The 19,331-nt window shown below is 37.4% G+C and overlaps 1 protein-coding gene across 9 annotated transcripts in view; it reads left to right on the top strand.

Annotated features, from left to right (window-relative positions):
• USP3 (ubiquitin specific peptidase 3) overlaps positions 1-19,331 on the top strand; it is a 156,159-nt gene that overhangs the window by 114,014 nt on the left and 22,814 nt on the right. For all 9 annotated transcript variants that reach the window (XM_037833753.1, XM_037833750.1, XM_037833756.1 and 6 more), the window contains 3 exons: positions 10,587-10,733; positions 14,109-14,215; positions 14,361-14,441. In XM_037833753.1, the coding sequence (XP_037689681.1) occupies positions 10,587-10,733; positions 14,109-14,215; positions 14,361-14,441 (335 nt within the window). The remainder of the gene's footprint in view (positions 1-10,586; positions 10,734-14,108; positions 14,216-14,360; positions 14,442-19,331) is intronic.

Here is a 19,331-nt window from a genome sequence, read left to right as displayed (position 1 = left end):
CTTCAGTTTGTTCCTTGTCTTTCTTCTCCAGTCCCGACTGGCAGCGGCTCTGTCTGTAAAGATCTCACAAAATTTCTGTTGGCTTCGCATGAAGCACACGGGTCAAAGCCATCAGACAATAGGACTTTCCACAAATCATTTCTGCTTAACTCCTTTTTCAATCTTGGCTTGTACTGAAATGGCGGCTGGGTTCCATGTTTGGTTACATCCTCACGTTGGGCTGTAGCTTCTGGGATTCCACCCCCTGGAAGCTCATAATTTTCCAAGCCATCAGCTTCTGGTTTCTTTGAAACCAAGAGTTCAGTTCTAAGTTTATCTCTCTCCACTTGCATTTTACTATAAGCTGCAAGGAGAAGCCAGGATACATCCTCCACATGTAGTCTGGAGATCTCCTCAGCTAAGTATTCCAGATTGTCACTTTCAAATTCTTCCTTCCAAATTCTCTGCCACTTTAAAACAAGGATCGCCTTTCTTCCAGTTTGCAACAACACATTCATCATTTCTGCTCAAGTTCTCATCAGAAGTTATCTTTAGACTCCATATTTCCATAAACAGTCTCTAAAGCAGTTTTGGCCTTTTCTATCAAGCTCCTCACAGTTCTTCCAGAATCTTCCCCTTATTCATTTAAAAAGCCATTCCAACATGTTTGGTATTTGCAAACTCAGCAGCAAAAGCACCCCACTTCCCTGGTACCAAAATCTGTTCTAGTTTGCTATTGCTGCCGGAATGCAAAACACCAGAGACGGATTCACTTTTATAAAAAGGGGGTTTATTTGGCTACACAGTTACAGTCTTAAGGCCATAAAGTGTCCAAGGTAATACATCAGTAATCGGGTACCTTCACTGGAGGATGGCCAATGGCGTCCGGAAAACCTCTGTTAGCTGGGAAGGCACGTGGCTGGCGTCTGCTCCAAAGTTCTGGTTTCAAAATGGCTTTCTCCCAGGACACTTCTGTCTAGCAAGCTTGCTTCTCTTCAAAACGTCACTCACAGCTGCACTGAGTTCCTTCTCTTTGAACCAGCTCATTTATATGGCTCCACTGATCAAGGCCCACCCTGAATGGGTGGGGCCACGCCTCCATGGAAATATCCCATCTGTTATCCTCTACAGTTGGGTGGGGCGCATTTCCATGCAAACAACTTAATCCAAACGTTCCAACTTAATCCCCACTATTATGCATGCCCCACAAGATTGCATGAAAGAATACGGCTTTTTCTGGGGGACATAATACATTCAAACCGGCACACCTGTTGTGCCAGTTCGATGTATTATGTCCCCCAAAATGCCATTATCTTTGATGCAGTCTTGTGTGGGCAGACATTAGTGTTGATTAGATTTTGGAATCCTTTGGGTGTTTCCATGGAGATGTGATTCAGTCAACTGTGGAAAGGACCTTTGGTTGGATAATTTCCATGGAGGTGTTGCCTCCCCACTCAGGGTGGGTCTGAATTGGATTACTGGAACACTATATAAGTTCAGACAGAAGGAGTGGGCTTGCTCCAGCCAAGAGGGACACTTTGAATTATGCACAGGAGCTGAGAGAGGAACTGCAGTTTACAGAGACATTTTGGAGATGGCCTTTGAAAGCAGAGTTTTGCTCTGGTGAAGCTAAGAGAGGACAAACGCCCCAAGAGCAACTGAGAGTGACATTTTGGAGAGAAGCTGAAGCCTAGAGAGGAATGTCCTGGGAGAAAGGCATTTTGAAACCAGAACTTTGGAGCAGACGCCAGCCACATGCCTTCCCAGCTAACAGAGGTTTTCCAGACACCATTGGCCATCCTTCAGTGAAGGTACCTGATTGTGGATGTGTTACCTTGGACACTTTATGGCCTTAAGACTGTTAACTCTGTAACCAAATAAACCCCCTTTATAAAAGCTGATCCATTTCTGGTGTTTTGCATTCCAGCAGCATTAGCAAACTAGAACACCCCTCTATTATTGCCTTCTAGTTATAGTGTCATACATTTGTTCTAGTTCATGAGAGGGATTTCTAGTATTTGTACAGTTAATCACAGACATGGTCCACCACATGATTCACTGTTTTTATACATTCCCATCTTTTAATCTCCAGCTTTCCTTCTGGTGACATACATGACTCTGAGCTTATTACCCTTATCATCACCTCTGTCCATTTCCAAATGTTTAAGTTCACCCTAGTTGAACATTCTGCTCATAATAAGCAACCGCTCCCCATTCTTTAGCCTTTCTCTATGTCCTGGTAACTTATATTTCATGTCAGTGAGTTTATATATTATAATTAGTTCATATTAGTGAGACCCTGCCGTATTTGTCCTTATGTGTCTGTCTTATTTCACTCAATATAGTGCCCTCAAGGTTTCTTTATCAACCCATTTTTTTTAGATAGTTTTGTTCACACACCATACATTCCATCCTAAGTAAACAATCGTTGGTTCCCTGTATAGTCATGTATTTATGTATTCAGCACCATCGCCACTGTCTATATAAGGACATCTGCATCTCCTCCACCAAGAAGGAGGAAGAGTCAAACAAGGTAGAGAAACAAAAGAAAAAGAAATGAGAGAGAAAAAAAAAACATGACAGCTAGAAAGCAACAAAAGGAAAGATAGCATTAAACTAAAGTAGAATAAAGAGTCAGACAACATCACCAATGCCAGTAGTCCCATACCCTTCCCCTATTCCCCCCCCCCCCCATATACATTTAGCTTTGGTATATTGCCTTTGTTATATTACAGGAAGTATAATACAATATTTCTGTTAATTTATGGTCTCTAGTTTGCATTGATTGTGTTTCCCCCCCCATCCCACCCTATTTTTAACACCTTGCAATGTTGACATTCATTTGTTCTACCTCATGTAAAAACATATTTGTACCTTTTATTATAATTGTTGAGCACCCTAGGTTTCACTGAGTTATACAGTCCCATTCTTTATCTTTCCTCTTTCCTTCTGGTTTCCCAGATGGTCCCAGCCTTCCTCTTTCAACCATACACACAGTCATCTTTGTTCAGTGTACTTACATTGCTGTGCTACTATCTCCCAAAACTGTGTTCCAAACCTCTCACTTCTGTCTTTTCCTATCTGTCTGCAGTGCTCACTTTAGTATTCCATGTAGCGCAGGTATCTTGTTCACAAACTCTGTCATTGTTTGTCAGAGAATATTTTGAACTCTACCTCATATTTGAAGGACAGTTTTGCTGGATATAGGATTCTTGGTTGGCGGTTTTTCTCTTTCAGTATCTTAAATAAATCACCCCACTTCTTTCTTGCCTCCATGGTTTCTGCTGAGAAATCTGCACATAGTCTTATTAAGCTTCCTTTGTATGTGATGGATTGCTTTTCTCCAGCTGCTTTCAGGATTCTTTCTTTTTCTTTGACACTTGAAGTGTTTTGGCGTAGGCCTATTCAGATCTATTCTGTTTGGGGTACGCTGCGCTTCTTCGATCCGTAATTTTATGTCTTTCATAAGAGATGGGAAATTTTCTTTATTTCCTCTATTATTGCTTCTGCTCCTTTTCCCTTCTTGCTTTTTGTTTTGACATGTACATTCTTGGTTTTTGTTTTGTCCTTAAGTTCCCGGAGACATTGCTCGTATTTTTCCATTCTTTATCTGTTCTTTCCTGTATAGGCTTTCAGGTGCCTTGTTCTCCAGTTCCTAAGTGTTTTCTTCTGCCTCTTGAGATCTGCTGTTGTATGTTTCCATTGTGTCTTTCATCTCTTGTGTTGTGCTTTTCATTTCCATAGATTCTGCCAGTTGGTTTTTCGAACTTTCAATTTCTACCTTATGTACGCCCAGTGTTTTCTTTATATGCTTCATCTCTTTTGCCATATCTTCCCTAAACTTTTTGAATTGATTTAGTATTAGTTCTTTAAATTCCTGTATCTCAGTTAAAGGGTAAGTTTGTTCCTTTTCTTGGGCCATAGCTTTGTTTTTCTTAGTGTAGGTTGTAGTTTTCTGTTGTCTAGGCATCTGATTTCCTTGGTTACCCCAATCAGGTTTTCCCAGACTAGAATGGGCTCAGGTTTCTGAAGGAGGCAATAGTATCATGTCTCCCTGAGGGTGTGTCTTATAAGATTGGTACACCCTGTGAGGCCTCAAGTCACTGTGCTTTTCTGCCCAGCAGCTGGCGCCTGTCAGCCTGTAGCTCCAGACTGGTGTTAGGATGTGTGGCACGTGGCTGTTTTCTCCCAGGCTCTGGGGTCTGGTTCTGGATGGAAGGCAGGTAGTAGAGTTTGGCACCACCTTCTTCCTCTTAGGGAAAATACACCTCCTAGGGAGAGGTTACATTTGAATAGTCTCTTTGCCTGTGCTGCCTCTACCCTTGTCTGGGTCAGAGTACTGGGAACTGAAAATGACTGAGCGAAAAAGGAACAGAAAGCTCCCTTCAGGGCCAATCTGTGGTCACCCTCTGGCTCTCCAAGGTTAGTCATCACTGAAAGCCTCTGTCTGCTTGTTGGGGATTTGTAGCTTGTGTTGAGCAGTCCACGCTTGTTAATTAAAACCCCAGTTGACAAGCTCAGCTGAGCTATATTCGCTTGCTCAGAGAGTGGTGCTCTCTAGCACCATGAGGCTTTGCAGTTCAGGCTATGGGGGGAGAGGGCTCCAGGCTTGGATCCACAGTTTTTACTTACAGATTTTATGCTGCGATCTTGGGCATTCCTCCCGATTCAGGTTGTGTATGATGAATGGACAGTCACGTTTGTCCCCCCGCAGTTATTCCAGGTTATTTACTAGTTGTTCCTGGTTGTTTATTAGTTGTTTCAGGGGGATATTCCACTCCTCTCTATGCTGCCATCTTCTGTCTCCCTCGAAAGAACATGTTTATATACGTACTGTTAACTGGGCATCTTACACCACAGGGTTCACTGTGGTATACATTCCCATGTATTTTCCTCTAGCTTTCCTTCTAGTGACATACACGACTCTAAACTTCCCTTGTCAACTGTAATCACACACATAATTCAGTGCTGTTAATTACATTCACCATATTGTGTTACTGTCATCTCTATCCATTTCCAAACATTTAAATTCAACCTTGTTAAAAATTCTGTACACATTAAGCATCCACTCCCCATTCTCTACCCTCATTACATCTCTTGGTAACCTATATCCTAGATTTTAACTTTATGAGTTTATTATAATTACTTCATTTTAGTGAGACCATACAATATTTGTCCTTTTGTGTCTGACTTATTTCACTCAACATAATGTCCTCACGGTCCATCCACGTTGTTACATGCTTCAGGACTTCATTTCCTTCTTACTGCTGAATAATATTCCATTGTATATGCTACATTTTGTTTATCTATTCATCAGCTGGCTTGTCTTCATCCTTTGGCAAGTGTGAATTATTCCAGGATGAACATAGGCATACAGATGTCTGTTCGCGTCCCTGCTCTCAGTTCTTCTGGGTATATGCCAAGTAGCAGAGTTGTCAGATTGTAAGGGAACTTGATTCTTAGCTTTCTGAGGAACAGCCAGGCTGTCTTCCATTGTGGCTGTACCATTTTACCTTCTGACCAGCAGTGAATAAGTGTTCTTATTTCTCCACATCCTCTCCAACACTTGTAATTTCCTGTTTGTTTAATAGTGGCCATTCTAGTAGGTGTGAAATGATGTATCATTGTAGTTTTGATTTGCATTTCCATAAGAGCTAGTGAAGTTGAACATCTTTTCATGAGTTTTTTAGCTGTTTGTATTTCCTCTTTGGAAAAATGTCTATTCATGTCTTTTGTCCATTTTGTAATTGAGTTGTCTTTTTATTGTTGAGCTGTAAGATTTCTTTATGTATTCTAGATATCAAACCCTTATCAGAAATGTAGCTTCCAAGTATTTTCTCCTGTTAATTTATGACTTGTATTTCTTTCTGGTGAATTGCCCTTTGTATTAATTAGTAGTGTCCTTCTTTTTCTCTTATAACATTTTTTGCATTTAAAGTCTGTTTTTTCTGGTGTTAGTATAGCTACCCTAGCTTTTTTATGGTTACTGCTTGTGTGGAATATCTTTTTCCAGCCTTTCATTTTCAACCTATTTGTATCTTTGGATTTAAAATGAGTTTCCTGTAAACAGCATATAGAAGGATCATTTTTTAAAATCCATTCTGCCAATTTGCACCTTTTGTTTGCGGAGTTTAATCCATTAAGTTTCAGTGTTGTTACTATAATGCAGTACTTACTTCAACCATTTTATCCATTGGCTTTTATTTGTCATATCTATTTTTTATCTCTTTTTATCTTTTTAGTTACCCTTACTGATAATATTCATTTCTATACTCTCCTCTAAGCCTCTCTTCTGTGTTTGCTTTTCAGCCAGCAGAAATTCCCTTTTAGTATTTCTTATAGGGCAGTTTTCTTGTTAATGAACTCGCTCAGTGTTTGTTATTATGTGAATATTTTAAATTGTCCCTCATTTTTGAAGGACAGCTTTGCCAGATAAAGAATTATTTGTCGGAAGACCTCCTCCTTCAGTATTTTAAATACATCATACCACTGCCTTTTCACCTCTATGGTTTCTATTTGGTTTCCTGTGTATGTGGTGAATTGCTTTTCTCTGCTGCTTTCAGAATTTTTTCTCTTTGGTGTTTGACAATCTGATTATTATGTTTCTCAGAATGAGTCTTTTTGGAATTATTCTGTTTGGAGTATATTGAGCTTCTTTTATAAGAGTTGAGAAATTTTTGACCATTATTTTCTCAAATATTCTTTCTGGACCTTTTCCCTTCCCTTTTCCTTCTTGGACACCCATGATGTGAATGTTTGTGCACTCTGTGTTGTCAGCTATTTCCCTGAGACCATGCTCAAAGTTTTCCATTCCTTTCTCTCTTTTTTTGTCTGTTTGAATTTGGATGCTCTGTCTTCTGGCTTGCTGATCCTTTCTTCTTCCTCTTCAAATCTGCTGTTATGTGCCTCTAGGGTATTTTTAATTTCATCTGTTGTACCTTTCATTCCCAAAAGATCTATTCTTTTTCTTTGTATGCTTTCAAGTTCTCCTTTCTGCTCACCCAGTACATCTTAATATCCTTTATCTCCATAGCCATCTCCTTGAATAATAGATTTGTCTGAACATCTTTGATTAGTGTTTCTGAATTGTGTATCTCCTCTTTTTAATTTGTTCCTTTGAGTGCACCATATCTTTCTGAATTTTATTATGGCTGGTGATTTTTTGCTGACATCAGGTCATTTGGTCATCTTGTTAGGTTTATTTTGAAGGTAGGTTTCTCTCTTGTCTAGGATTTTGTTTTTGATTGGGTTTGTGCTAAGACTCTTCTTTGACAGTTGGTTCATCAGTATTTCCTAGTCAAGAGAGGGCAAGGTACATGTTCAGGGGGTGCAGACCAGATCCAAAGGACCCTGGGGAGAGGGTCGGGAAAAACTTCAAAAAGCAGCCCCCTCCCTGCTTCCACGTCACCAGGCTGCACTTTTCAGCCTATCCAGCAGATGGCCTCTTCTCCTCAGCCCTACCAAGGCAGGCTGTTATTCCCCTTTGCCAGTCCCATCTCTGGCATGGCCAAAACAATGGTGCTGGCTGCATTTGACCACGATATGCTGGGCGAGCAGGAACCCGTGTTCTAATTTTGCGGTCCAATTTCTGGCTCAGTGCTGGGCTGTGACCCCCCCCTCCCTCGTATTTGGGGGCAGACTACCATGGCTGGCCCAGTCCACTGCAGTCCCCCCCTGCCCCAGGCAAGGATTGGGCCGCTTGCCATAGCTTCCTTCGGGTGGGGGAATGGGCACCAGGGGCCACAGATGGAATTACTCAGTCTCTGACCCGTTCTCTTCATCCTGTACTTCCCTGGTGTACTGACCTCCCCTGATCTCCAGCCTCCAAACAGTTGATTTAGACAGTGTCTGTCTGCCTGGCTACTCACTGCTTTTGAGAGAAATAGGTTCTGCAGCTCCCTCCCTATTTCTCCATATTCCTGGAAGTCTACAGATTATTTTTAACCTTCTGCTGTTCCAAACAGTGCTGTAATTAATAGTCTTATACACAGATATGCAGGTATCTAAAAAAGGAATTGCTGCATCAAAGGGTATGTGCTATTGTAATTTTGATAGTCTTCTGCTAGCCTTTGTTGTTATTCTTGACTTCCTTAACATAAGAGTCTTATGCTTCATCATCTTTATGTCACCTGCTTCCTGCCCATGGTTTTTGCTCTTTGGGCCCTCTCTCCTTCTTAATGCTCTGCAGCTTCATGCTAACATTCCCCAGGGAAGTCTCTTAATAATTCAACTTAGGTCCTGGTGTTTATTCCCTTGCTTTTCATATCACTTATGTGCTATTTCTATTTTCATGTAAAATCTGATTTAATTTGCTGTACCCCGAAAATAATTTCCTTCTTTCCTTCCTTCTTGCCTTCCTCCCTCCCTTCCTTATAGGTGAATAAATTACTGAAATATAATTCTTATATTTGATATGTGATCTTTGCATATGATATTTTAACCCAATACTAATCTTTTGGGAGTACTCACAAGTAGGAAAAGCCTTTAAAAATGCTATGCTATTGATATTTTATAAATATTTAGTCAATATTAGTTCTGTTAACTAGGAATTTTGCTAATTGTATATTTTTGGTTTTGGTGTTTCGTAAAATTTCATTTTTGTCGCTTTCATTTCCTGGCCTTTTTGTCTTGAAGAAATACAGCCATGATTGGGTGCCAGATACTTGATAGAAATAGCTAAATTTAGCCTATTTTGGTTTTGTAGATATTTTGGACCAAATAATAACTTGGCATTCTTTCATAAATGTTAATTTTAAATCTGAACAAAATCTAAAATTCTAGTGTGTCCTAAGTATTTTCAAGGAAGTTGTTCTAGAATGATAAAATTTGATCCTTTGGAGGAGTATCATGTTCCTTATTGGTCTGTGCCATCTTACAGATTATGTACAGGCACAGCCAAAACACCGAGAATACTCAGTAGAGCACAGGTACATGGCTCATGTTGCAGCATCACACAAGTACTTGTATCTGTCTATGTGCTGTGGTGTCTGTTCATTATTTGCAAAGCCTGTTTTTCACAAAATAACATTTTCTTTGATCATTCTTTTTTGGAATATTTTTCTTTGTCTTTGAGTAAATATGGTTTGTCCTCATTGTGCCAAAAATTGTTGTGAAGAGACAGTTGTCACCATGTTCGTATACATTGTGCTTCAGCAATGTTCCTTTCTTGGTCCCTTCTTTCAGAAGGGATGCTTCTTGATCTTTTAGGCTTTTTAAATTTACAGTTTACTTTCCACTGATTACTTTACAACATATCCTTTTGACATAATTTTCTGTTGCTTTTTCTGTAGACATGAAAAGGAAGGCAGTAATATTTATCTGAGGTCACAAACAAGTGAATGTAAGGAATAGTGTTAAAATTGGAGCTACTGTTATTTCCCTGTCTTTGTTTCCCTCTTAACTCTGGTTTGTCACAATAATACTAGTTGGTACCTCATAAATGCATTTCCTTACTAGTTCAGAAACAACTGCTTGGGTGCCATCACTGAAGTAATTTGGATAGAAAACACAAAGTCTGCACCTGAATGTGAGGAGTGTTTCCTTTAACATGATTACAAAACAAGAGAAACCTACAATCCAGATTGTATGATTGGGAAATAATAGAAAAGATAAGTAAAGTTTGTAGACTTAAAATATTAAGGCTTTCATATAGCAAACTAAATGTTATATTTAAAATGTTTTAAAATGGAATAAGAAAAATTCTTAGAAGTAGAGACTATTTTTTTTGGTAAATAACACAAGCTAAACAGAAACTCAAACCTACCTCTGTAGAATAGCTAAGCGTTCCATGATCTCGTGTAGGTCAAGAAATGTGTTTCTAATTGTAGAAGGAACATTAGAAAACAGTGTTTTTTTAAAATGCAGTTTTATTGAGATATATTCACACACCATACAAACCACCTGAAGTACACAATCAGTGGCTCACAGTATCATCGCATGGTTGTGCATACAGCCACATGATCAATTTTAGAACATTTTCATTACTCCAGAAAAGAAACAAAAAAAAAAAACTCAAATCCTCCCATACTGCTTAATCTCCCTATTACTGACCCATAGTATTGGTGTAGTGAATCTGTTACTATTGATGGAAGAGTATTAAAATATTACAAAGACAGTGTATTTTTGATAAAAGCAGTTCATACCATAGTTGGAAACATTCATTAATGTACATGAGGTACATTGTTTTTAAAATGTGGTGGTTTAGACTTAGTTTTCTAGTGAGGGTAAGATATGAAATGTTAACCTTTGACCATCTTCTAGAGAGGCCATGTGGGAGAGAGGCTATTCACAGTCCATCCAAGGGACTTGGGATATAGTCCCATCTCTGTTACTCCTTTGTTGTTGGACCCTGCGCAACTTTCCTAATCTTTAAAGTAACTCTAAAATTCAACCAATTAGTTCTCGTATTATGGAGTTTTCAGACTTATTTTTAAGTGGTAGAATTCTTTCTTGAAAATACATTTTATAGGTAAACATGGAGCTAGTGGGGTCGAAGGGTCAGAAGCCTAACGCTGTGCTCCTGTATACAAGGCTACATACAGCCTTTTCCATGCCTTGCTGCCTTGTGTGTTGGACTGGGCAGTGACTGGTGTTCTGTTTGCTTTAAGGGGCTACCAACAGCAGGATGCCCATGAATTCATGCGCTACCTTTTGGACCACCTACACCTGGAACTCCAGGGCGGTTTCAATGGTGTTTCTCGCTCAGCAATTCTGCAGGAGAATTCTACTCTGTCTGCAAGTAACAAATGTTGCATGTAAGATTTACTTTCCTTTTAGTGGTCTTTAGGAGAATTTCAGACATTCTGTTGGTGTTAGTATGTATGAAATTTGTAAGGGAGGGTGAAGGGATTTCCTAGACATGTGCTGAAACTTTTATGCACTTGAACTTTGTGATCAAGTGGACTAAGACCTGTCTCTTGCTTCTGTAGTTTTTATTTTTATTTGGTATAGATTAGTGTTAAACGTGAAAGAAAAGTAGAAGATACTTGTACAATTTAGCATTCAAAAGGTTTTCCTTCAAATGTATTGAATAATTAGTGGAAGACTTAATTTTCATGTTCTAAAATAATTACATTTGCTCCATAAAAACAAAGGCTTAAAACATTTTTAATGTTGATTTTCTTAAAGCCCCATTTTGGACTTGAATTTTCCTAAAGCATAGCTGTTCTTTAATGAAATTGAGGCATTTGCAAGTTCTCAGAATTTTTTCTTGCTTCTCAGTAGGAATAAAAGAAATCCTTTGAATTGCTTTCCCATGTATTCATAGCCTAAAATCTATGTTGAGATCAGAACATTTATTTTGCTTGAAGCAGGGATGGTTTACTGTGATTCTGAGTGGGATTTTAGTCAGTTGTAGCCTCTTTTTGTTCTAATTTTTGAAAAGTTTTGTCAGTACTGATCTGTGCAGTAAAGAGATTTGCAAGACATTCTTCAAAGAAAGAAAAGGGCAAGTAATATAAAGGGGTTGCTGCAATATTGCCTAGCAGTTCATAAATCTGATTTAGTTTAGGGTCTTTTAATGACAAAGCAAGGCACCTGCAGCCTTATAGCTAATCTGGTAATATCAGAGAAGGGCAACCAATATGAATCGCCATAACTTTTGAAATGTTCAGCCCTCCAGGTCTGAGTAGCTTGGATTCCAATCAGAATCCAATTTAGAAAGGGAAGGACTATTGACCTGGTAGAATTACTCTTCCAAGTTATAAACAGGTACTAAGTGAAAATTTCTTTTGTATTTTTTGATGACATATTCATATACAAATGATATTGATCTTAGCAGCTGTATGCAAGAATAGTTTGTGTTAAGCGAGTGAGTGTGTGTCATTATTTTATATGAGGCCTTGTGGACTCACATTTTGTAATACGCATAGCATGCTATTTTGGTACCCAGTGAGTTTTTGGTATCAATCCATACTGTTTCAGAATATTTTAAAGAATAGTAATTGCAAGTTCCTTTAATGAGTTAGAAAGGAAATATTTATCATCAAATATACAAATTAAAGGTTTTTTATTTATTTCCTTGCATTCATCAAAGGACACATTTCAGGATCTAAGGACCATATTCACTAAAACTTGGAAATGAACAAACACCCAATCCTACTGAAGGTGCTGGGAGAGGGGGAATATGGTAGTATTCCTTTTAGTACACAGAAAATCATTAGTGCTGATATAAAGGACTGTAGCAGTGTAAGAGCCTAAGTAGTCGATAAACACTCTTGGTATGCAGTTATAATAAATGGAACAGCAATTCTGAAATTTACAAACCTTGTTTTAAGTCATAGTTCACTTAACTTTAACACCACACAGATCAGATATAAATTATAGCAAAATTTGGTCACTGTCCTTGTCCCAGGGGAAGAGATTATAAAGGAAAAACTCTATTGAGTTTAAATGTACTGCCTCTTAATAACAGTATCTGTTTTAGTCAAAGGCAGCATGATAGGTGAGCAGCAGCATGAGAGCAAGTCGTAGTCCCTTCATTTTCACTTGGTGTTATCTTGGTATGGCCTTTATATATATATTCCATTTTTATTTACTATGTCCCATATGTATTATGATCAACACTTTAATAAGTTGCAATTTATTTCTTTTGCCTAAAGGAAGCCCTTGCCTAGAAAAGGAAGGAGACTTTTAAAATAAATAGAATTACTTGAGTAGATTTAGGCTGCCTCATCATTGCAGTAGGTTTAATTGGGAGCAGCTCAGGCAGTACAATTCAGTGTATTAGTATAATTGACTGCAAGTAACAGAAACCATTTCAAACTGCTATTAGCAAAAAGGGGCATTACTAAGTGCACAAGGGTTAAAATACAAGTATTCACTGTAGCACTGTTAATGATAGCAAACAGTTGAAATAACCACAATATCCATTAATACTATACTGGTTAAATTTAGAAGAGTAGAGTGTTAAGAGCACAGATGCTTAGGCCCAGCCAGCTGTGTGATCCTGGGTCAAATTACTTAAGCCTCAGCTTCCTTGTCTGTAAAATGGGGAAAATAGTATGTACCTCTTTGAGTCGTTTTGAGGTGTAAATGCTTTAATAAATGGAAAGTAATTAGAAGGGAACCTGGCACACAGTAAGTGCTGTATAAGCACTCATGCCGTGACTGATGCACATTCTCAGTTTTTCTTGTGCCCAATGTATGTCCATAGTATATCATGCCATGCAGCTGTCAGAAAGGAGGTGGTACATGGTCAAGATGTTTTCTTATGGAAAAAAAAGCAAGAAGCAGGTGTGATCCATCTTTATTTGAATGAAACAGTGACAAAACAAGTGCTTTCTGTTTGCCAAGCACTCTTTTAAAAGCCGTTTACATGTATAATTCATCTCACACCAGATCGCCAATGTAAAGACTCCTCCTGTTCTTCCTATTTTACAGGTGATGAAGCTCAGGCACAGAGATGTTAAGTAACTTTAGGGCAGCTAGATTTTTTATTGTTCTTGGTGTATTCTTGATCTCCTGAAGGAAGTATGATTTTTTTTTTTTTTTTTTTTTTTTTTTAAGGTTAGCTTTTTAAAAAGGCTTGTTGAAGTAACATCTAGCACTTTAAACTGTGAGGTCGTAGCTCCAGAAATAATAGCTAAATATTAGTATTAAATTTCTTTACCTCCTTTTCCCCACATCTGACAGACGACCGTTATTAAAAAATCCAAAGCTATCTCTGATTATGATTGTCATTCAAAGTAAAATAATTGCAGGCACTTTCTGTAATAAGAGAGGGTTCACAGAGATTGCGATACAAGGCAGTTCCTCATTTTTCTGAAGGAGCTATTCAGGGTGGGGGTGGGGTGTTATCTTGATTTGTTTATAGCAAAAGGTCTGAAAGGGTGGTGCCGCGTCACCAGGGGTCGTTCCTTCTGGAGAAAGTAGTGGGATTGGAAATGGAGCTTGGGGGAGGCCCATGGCTTTCAATTTTAATTTTGCATACTTTAATGTAGGTTTGAAGTTTTTGTATTATTTTGTAAATATAAATTTATATTTATATATGTATATAAATTAATTTATATATACACACACACACACACCCCAAAGAGCATAAACTATAGGGGCATTAACAGATACTTATTTTAAATGTCTAAGAGACCTTTTTTTACTGAGATGTTTTCCTGTGTGGTGATTTTCTTTAGAAATGGAGCATCTACTGTTGTCACGACTATATTTGGAGGAATTCTCCAAAATGAGGTTAACTGCCTCATATGTGGGACGGAATCTAGAAAGTTTGATCCATTCCTAGGTAAGAGATATTTGGCATGTGGCTATTATTAAATAATAATTTTAATGTTGCCTTTGAAAAATAATGGTGATAATACATCAGTTTTTGAAATTTTTATTACGTAGTTACATGCTTTTTAACAGCTGTTTTCCTATCTTCTTCTAAGACCTTTCATTAGATATTCCAAGTCAGTTCAGAAATAAGCGCTCTAAGAACCAAGAAAATGGACCAGTTTGTTCACTACAAGGTAAAGACACCTTAATGTTCTAGAGTTCTTTTTTCTGCCCTTAATTAGATAAATAGCATAATAGGCTCCATCTAACATGTGCTATGACATGGTTTATATTTTCAGTAAATCAGCATTGTAATTTAACAAAAGTCAAACCTGTCTTTTCTTATCCAAAAAACTCTGTTTAGTAAGAATGGCACAGATGTTACTAGTTCAAACATAAAAAGTATTAAAGTATTTCTGACCTTTTTTAAAATTCATTTTATTGAGAGATAGTCACATACCATGTAGTCATACAAAACAAAGCATACATTCAATTGTTCACAGTACCATTACATAGTTGTGCATTCATCACCAAAATCAATCCCTGACACCTTCATAACAAGAAGAATAATTAAAGTGAAAAAGAGCCATTAAAGTAAAAAAGAACACTGGGTGCCTTTGTTTTTTTCCTTCCCCCATTTTTCTACTCATCCATCCATAAACTAGACAAAGGGGAGTGTGGGCCATATGGCTTTCCCAATCACATTGTCACCCCTCATGAGCTACATTTTTATACAGTCGTCTTCAAGATTCATCGGTTCTGGATTGTAGTTTGATAGTTTCAGGTATTTACTACCAGCTACTCCAATTCACTAGAACCTAAAAAGGGTTGTCTATATTGTGCGTAAGAGTGCCCCCGAGAGTGACCTCTCAGCTCCTTTTGGAATCTATCTGCCACTGTAGCTTATTTCATTTCGTTTCACATCCCTGTTTTGGTCAAGAGGATGTTCTCCATCCCACGATGCTGGGTCTACATTCCTCCCTGGGAGTCATATTCTACGTTGCCAGGGAGATTCACTCCCCTGAGTGTCTGATCCCACATAGTGGGGAGGGCAGTGATTTCACCTTCCAAGTTGGCTTAGCTAGAGAGAGAGGGCCACATCCGAGCAACAAAGAGGTATTCGGTAGGAGGCTCTTAGGCACAATTATAGGGAGGCCTAGTTTCTCCTTTGCAGCAATAGTCTTCCCAAGGGCAAGTCCTGTGGTACAGGGCTCAACCCATCAAACCACCAGTCCCCTATGTCTGTGAGCACATTAGCAACCATCGAGGTGGGGAAGCCCAATACCCCTGCATTCTCCACCAGCTCCTCAAGGGGGCTCTGCATATTTTTTTCATTTTTTTTTTTAAATCAACTATATAAAAAATAAAAAAAAATTACATAAAAACACATTTCAAACTGACCATAACAAGGGAGTAAGAAAAAGACAACTAATCTAAGATAACTACTTTACTTCCAACATGTTTCTACTCTACCCAAGAAAGTAACCTAATACAGCAACATTTCTGTGAACTTGTTCCTACTATACCTATCAGAAATTAACACACCATAGTCATTCCTGGGCATTCCCAGAATGTTAAATTTACCCATGATAGCTTATTTCTCACCTTTTAACTCTGGCTTTAAAATAGAAGGTCTATAACAAAACTTTTCAAATACCAAATGAAGCAAAATTTATTCTCGGGATACCCTCTACTATCCATTGAAGGAAGTAAAGTTTATAAATTATGGTGCTATGTATTCTTCTGTATGAATAATAGTTTCAGAAATCTATTAATGATAACACAGGAAACTGTTGGTTAAGCCTGAGACCCTGCTTTTAACTGCAATACTATTAAAATTCACATTCATTTTGGGATATTTTAAACAATTTTTTTCCTTGATGAGTATTAATGACTTTAATCAAGACAGAAGAACTTATTTAAAATTTTATCCCTGACCATATATTACTGACAGATCACAATGAAAATTACTAATTGTTCCTTGTAGTCATAAAAAGTCTGTGCTCTATCATTAAGTAACTCTACACTGAGAGTAAATGACAATTTCTACCCTGCACTGTATGCTTACTAAAAATACTTTTATCTGCTTCCACTTTTTTTTTAGGAGTATTGTCATAATGAATAAAATGATAGCTGAAATTTGCGTTTTGTGGAATTGGAAAAAAGTTTCTCCTCCCCCCCACAAAAGGTTCTAATGTCCAGATCTGCATTGTCCAGTATGATAACCATTAGTCATATGTGACTATTAAAACTTAATTAAAATTTAAAAATCAGTCAGTCAGTCACACTAGACACCTTTCATTTAACTCAGTAACCATACACAGCTACCATACTGGAAAATGCAGATTCAGAATAATTCCATTACTATAGAAAGTTCTGTTGTACAGGACTGCTCTGGAATCAGATTATCTTAGTAGAAATGAAACTTCTTTTGGGGGAGGGACAGGCCTCTCTGTCACATATGTTAAATGCACTATGAGGCTTGAGCTTGTTTCAAAAGCAGCAGCAGAGGTCTTCTTGTGGCCCTGTGGCTCAGGTTCAGGGATGCCTGTCAGGTACTAGACTACTCTAAGAAATGAGAGCAAAGCAACTCTGTGTGGAAGCCTTTAGTTTGTTCTCTACCTACACAAATCAGTGTTGACTATCTTCTTTGAACTGTAGTACATTAGAAATTTATCTGCTTTACTCCCCACCCCAAAATATACATATATCTTTTTTGGCCAATATGATAGTAACAAAATATCACAATATGCTTGATATCAAATTTTGTCTCATTTTATATCTAAAGCATGATGAATTGTGATAATTTAATAACAAAACAAACAATTTGATCTCCTGGAGAGGAAATCAGTGAGAACTAAATTATTAAGGGAATTAAGAGAGCCTCAAACTAGAAGAATGGTAATATTGACATTAGTGAAAAACTACTGTTCCTTGATAAAAATATATGGGTATACATTGGAACAATATTTCCTAATATTTGACAGACCCAGTAAATCCAGACACAGAGACACTGGTTTGTTTGTGCTTCTTTCTTCCTGTGCTCCTGCACTATGTTCCCCATCCTGACCGATTATACATGCAAGTCTCATGTCTTCCATAGAATTGCAGTTGCTACCTATCCCAGACTGTTTTAACAACAAGCAGACTTTCCTTTCCTTGGAGCCATACAGGAGGAGAGTGTATGACACAGCTCATAAGATTGGTACTCAAATAAGGAGACTGAAAATAGGCCCATGACATATGCCTTACCTCTGGTGTAGTATTTTTCTTGACACAGACTCATTGAAATCTGGTGTGACTGGTATTGGCTTCAGGGGGCCAGACCATCCTTAGTCATTTAAGGTTTGCCTGCAATCCTATTTCCTATCTTCTCATCTGGCTTTCTTTTGAATTCTCAGGCTTTTTATTTTGTGAAAAAGCTTAACTTAGGCTAAAAAAAGTAGATGAAAGGGTCCAGTAACTTCTCATTCTCATTTATCAATTAAGGGTACTTCTTTCCTTGGACATCCACAGTGAATTGAATTTTAATTGAATTATGCCCATTTCTTTATTAATTGGAGACAGAGATGTAAGATTATTTGCATGCTTTTTGGTTCTGTAATTGTTAAGCTTAATATATTTCATTTAAAAAGAAAAGGTGGTGCTGAAAGGACCCGTGGGATTTTAAGTTCTTTAATGAAAAGTATGCATATTATGAGCAACTAAAATAATCTTAGTTCTAAAACCTGACAAAGATAGCATCAATAAAGAAAATATAGCTCTATTCCACTACTACTATAAATTCAAAAATCCTAAATAAAATACTAGCAAATAGAATCCAATAGTGTACTGAAGAATAATACACAAAGATCAAGTAGGACTTACTCCAATATTAATGATTTAATATTTAAAAAAAGACAATTTATTGGGTTAAAGGGAAAGATAAGGTGCCCACATAGGTTTTGATAAAATTCCAAATCCCTTACTGATTAAAAGAAGAAAAAAATACTCTCAATAAACTAGGAATAGAAATGTTAACTTCATAAGGATTATCCATCAAGAGCTGTAAGTGATCATCATAATTAATGGTGAAGCACTAATAATTTTCCATTAAAGTCAGGTCAGCTACTGATAGTATCACTCAGCTGTCTTCTGGAAGTCCAAGGAAATGGACAAGAAAATGAAATAAGAATAAATAATGGAAGTGGAAAGGCCAAATTATCATTTTGATTACTTACCTAGAACTTTTCAAGAGAAGTAAGTGGAAAATTATGGGAGAATGTTTAAAAACAGCAGCCTCTGGAGAGCAGGACTAGGCAGGAGACCTGCTCTTCTAGAAGCCCTCAGTTTGTTGTTTTTTGAATCAAACAGAGGTAAGACTTTAATAAATATGTTTTAAGTGCAAATCTAAAAAGTTTAGCAAGGTGGCAAAAGAGAAAATAAATAGGCAAAGAATCAATTGCTTTCCTCTCCATAGCAAAAAATCCTATTCACAATAGCAATAAAAGCTCAAAAGTACTTAGATAAATAAGCAAGACCTAGAGGAAGAAAATTAAAATAGCCCGATTAAACAGAGTCATATATTCTTGGATGGGGAGACCCAATACAATAGAGATAGTCTACCCCAAATTATTCACTAAATTTATTCTCATTAGTTCGTAAGTTCCTCTGGAAGGAGAAATTCTCAAGAGAAGCTAACAAAGATTTAAAATGATGGTAAGTGGCAGGGTAGAGATGGAGTAGTGAATGTACTAGAAGTACTAAAATAGCACATGATGGTACAAAAATGAGTATATGGAAATTTATTATATGGTAAAGATAAAATTTCCAATCAGTGGGGAAAATAAAAAATTAGCCAATAAATGGTGTGTGAGTAAGCATTAATTATATCACTACCTCATATCTTTTCCAAAATAAATTCAAGAAGTTTCAAGATTTAAGTATGAAAAATAAAACTACAAGGACATTATAGGAAAATATTTTGTATCATCTTCATGTAGGGGAAATCTTTCTAAGTATGTCATTAATGCCAGAACCCATAAAGTTTTGGAAAAAATTAATAAATTTAACTGCATAATTGTGAAAGATACCATAAATGAAGT

This window comes from Choloepus didactylus, chromosome 4, assembly GCF_015220235.1.
Source record: "Choloepus didactylus isolate mChoDid1 chromosome 4, mChoDid1.pri, whole genome shotgun sequence".
NCBI classification, from domain to species: domain Eukaryota; kingdom Metazoa; phylum Chordata; class Mammalia; order Pilosa; family Megalonychidae; genus Choloepus; species Choloepus didactylus.
This window is presented reverse-complemented; position numbering and strand designations above follow the sequence as displayed.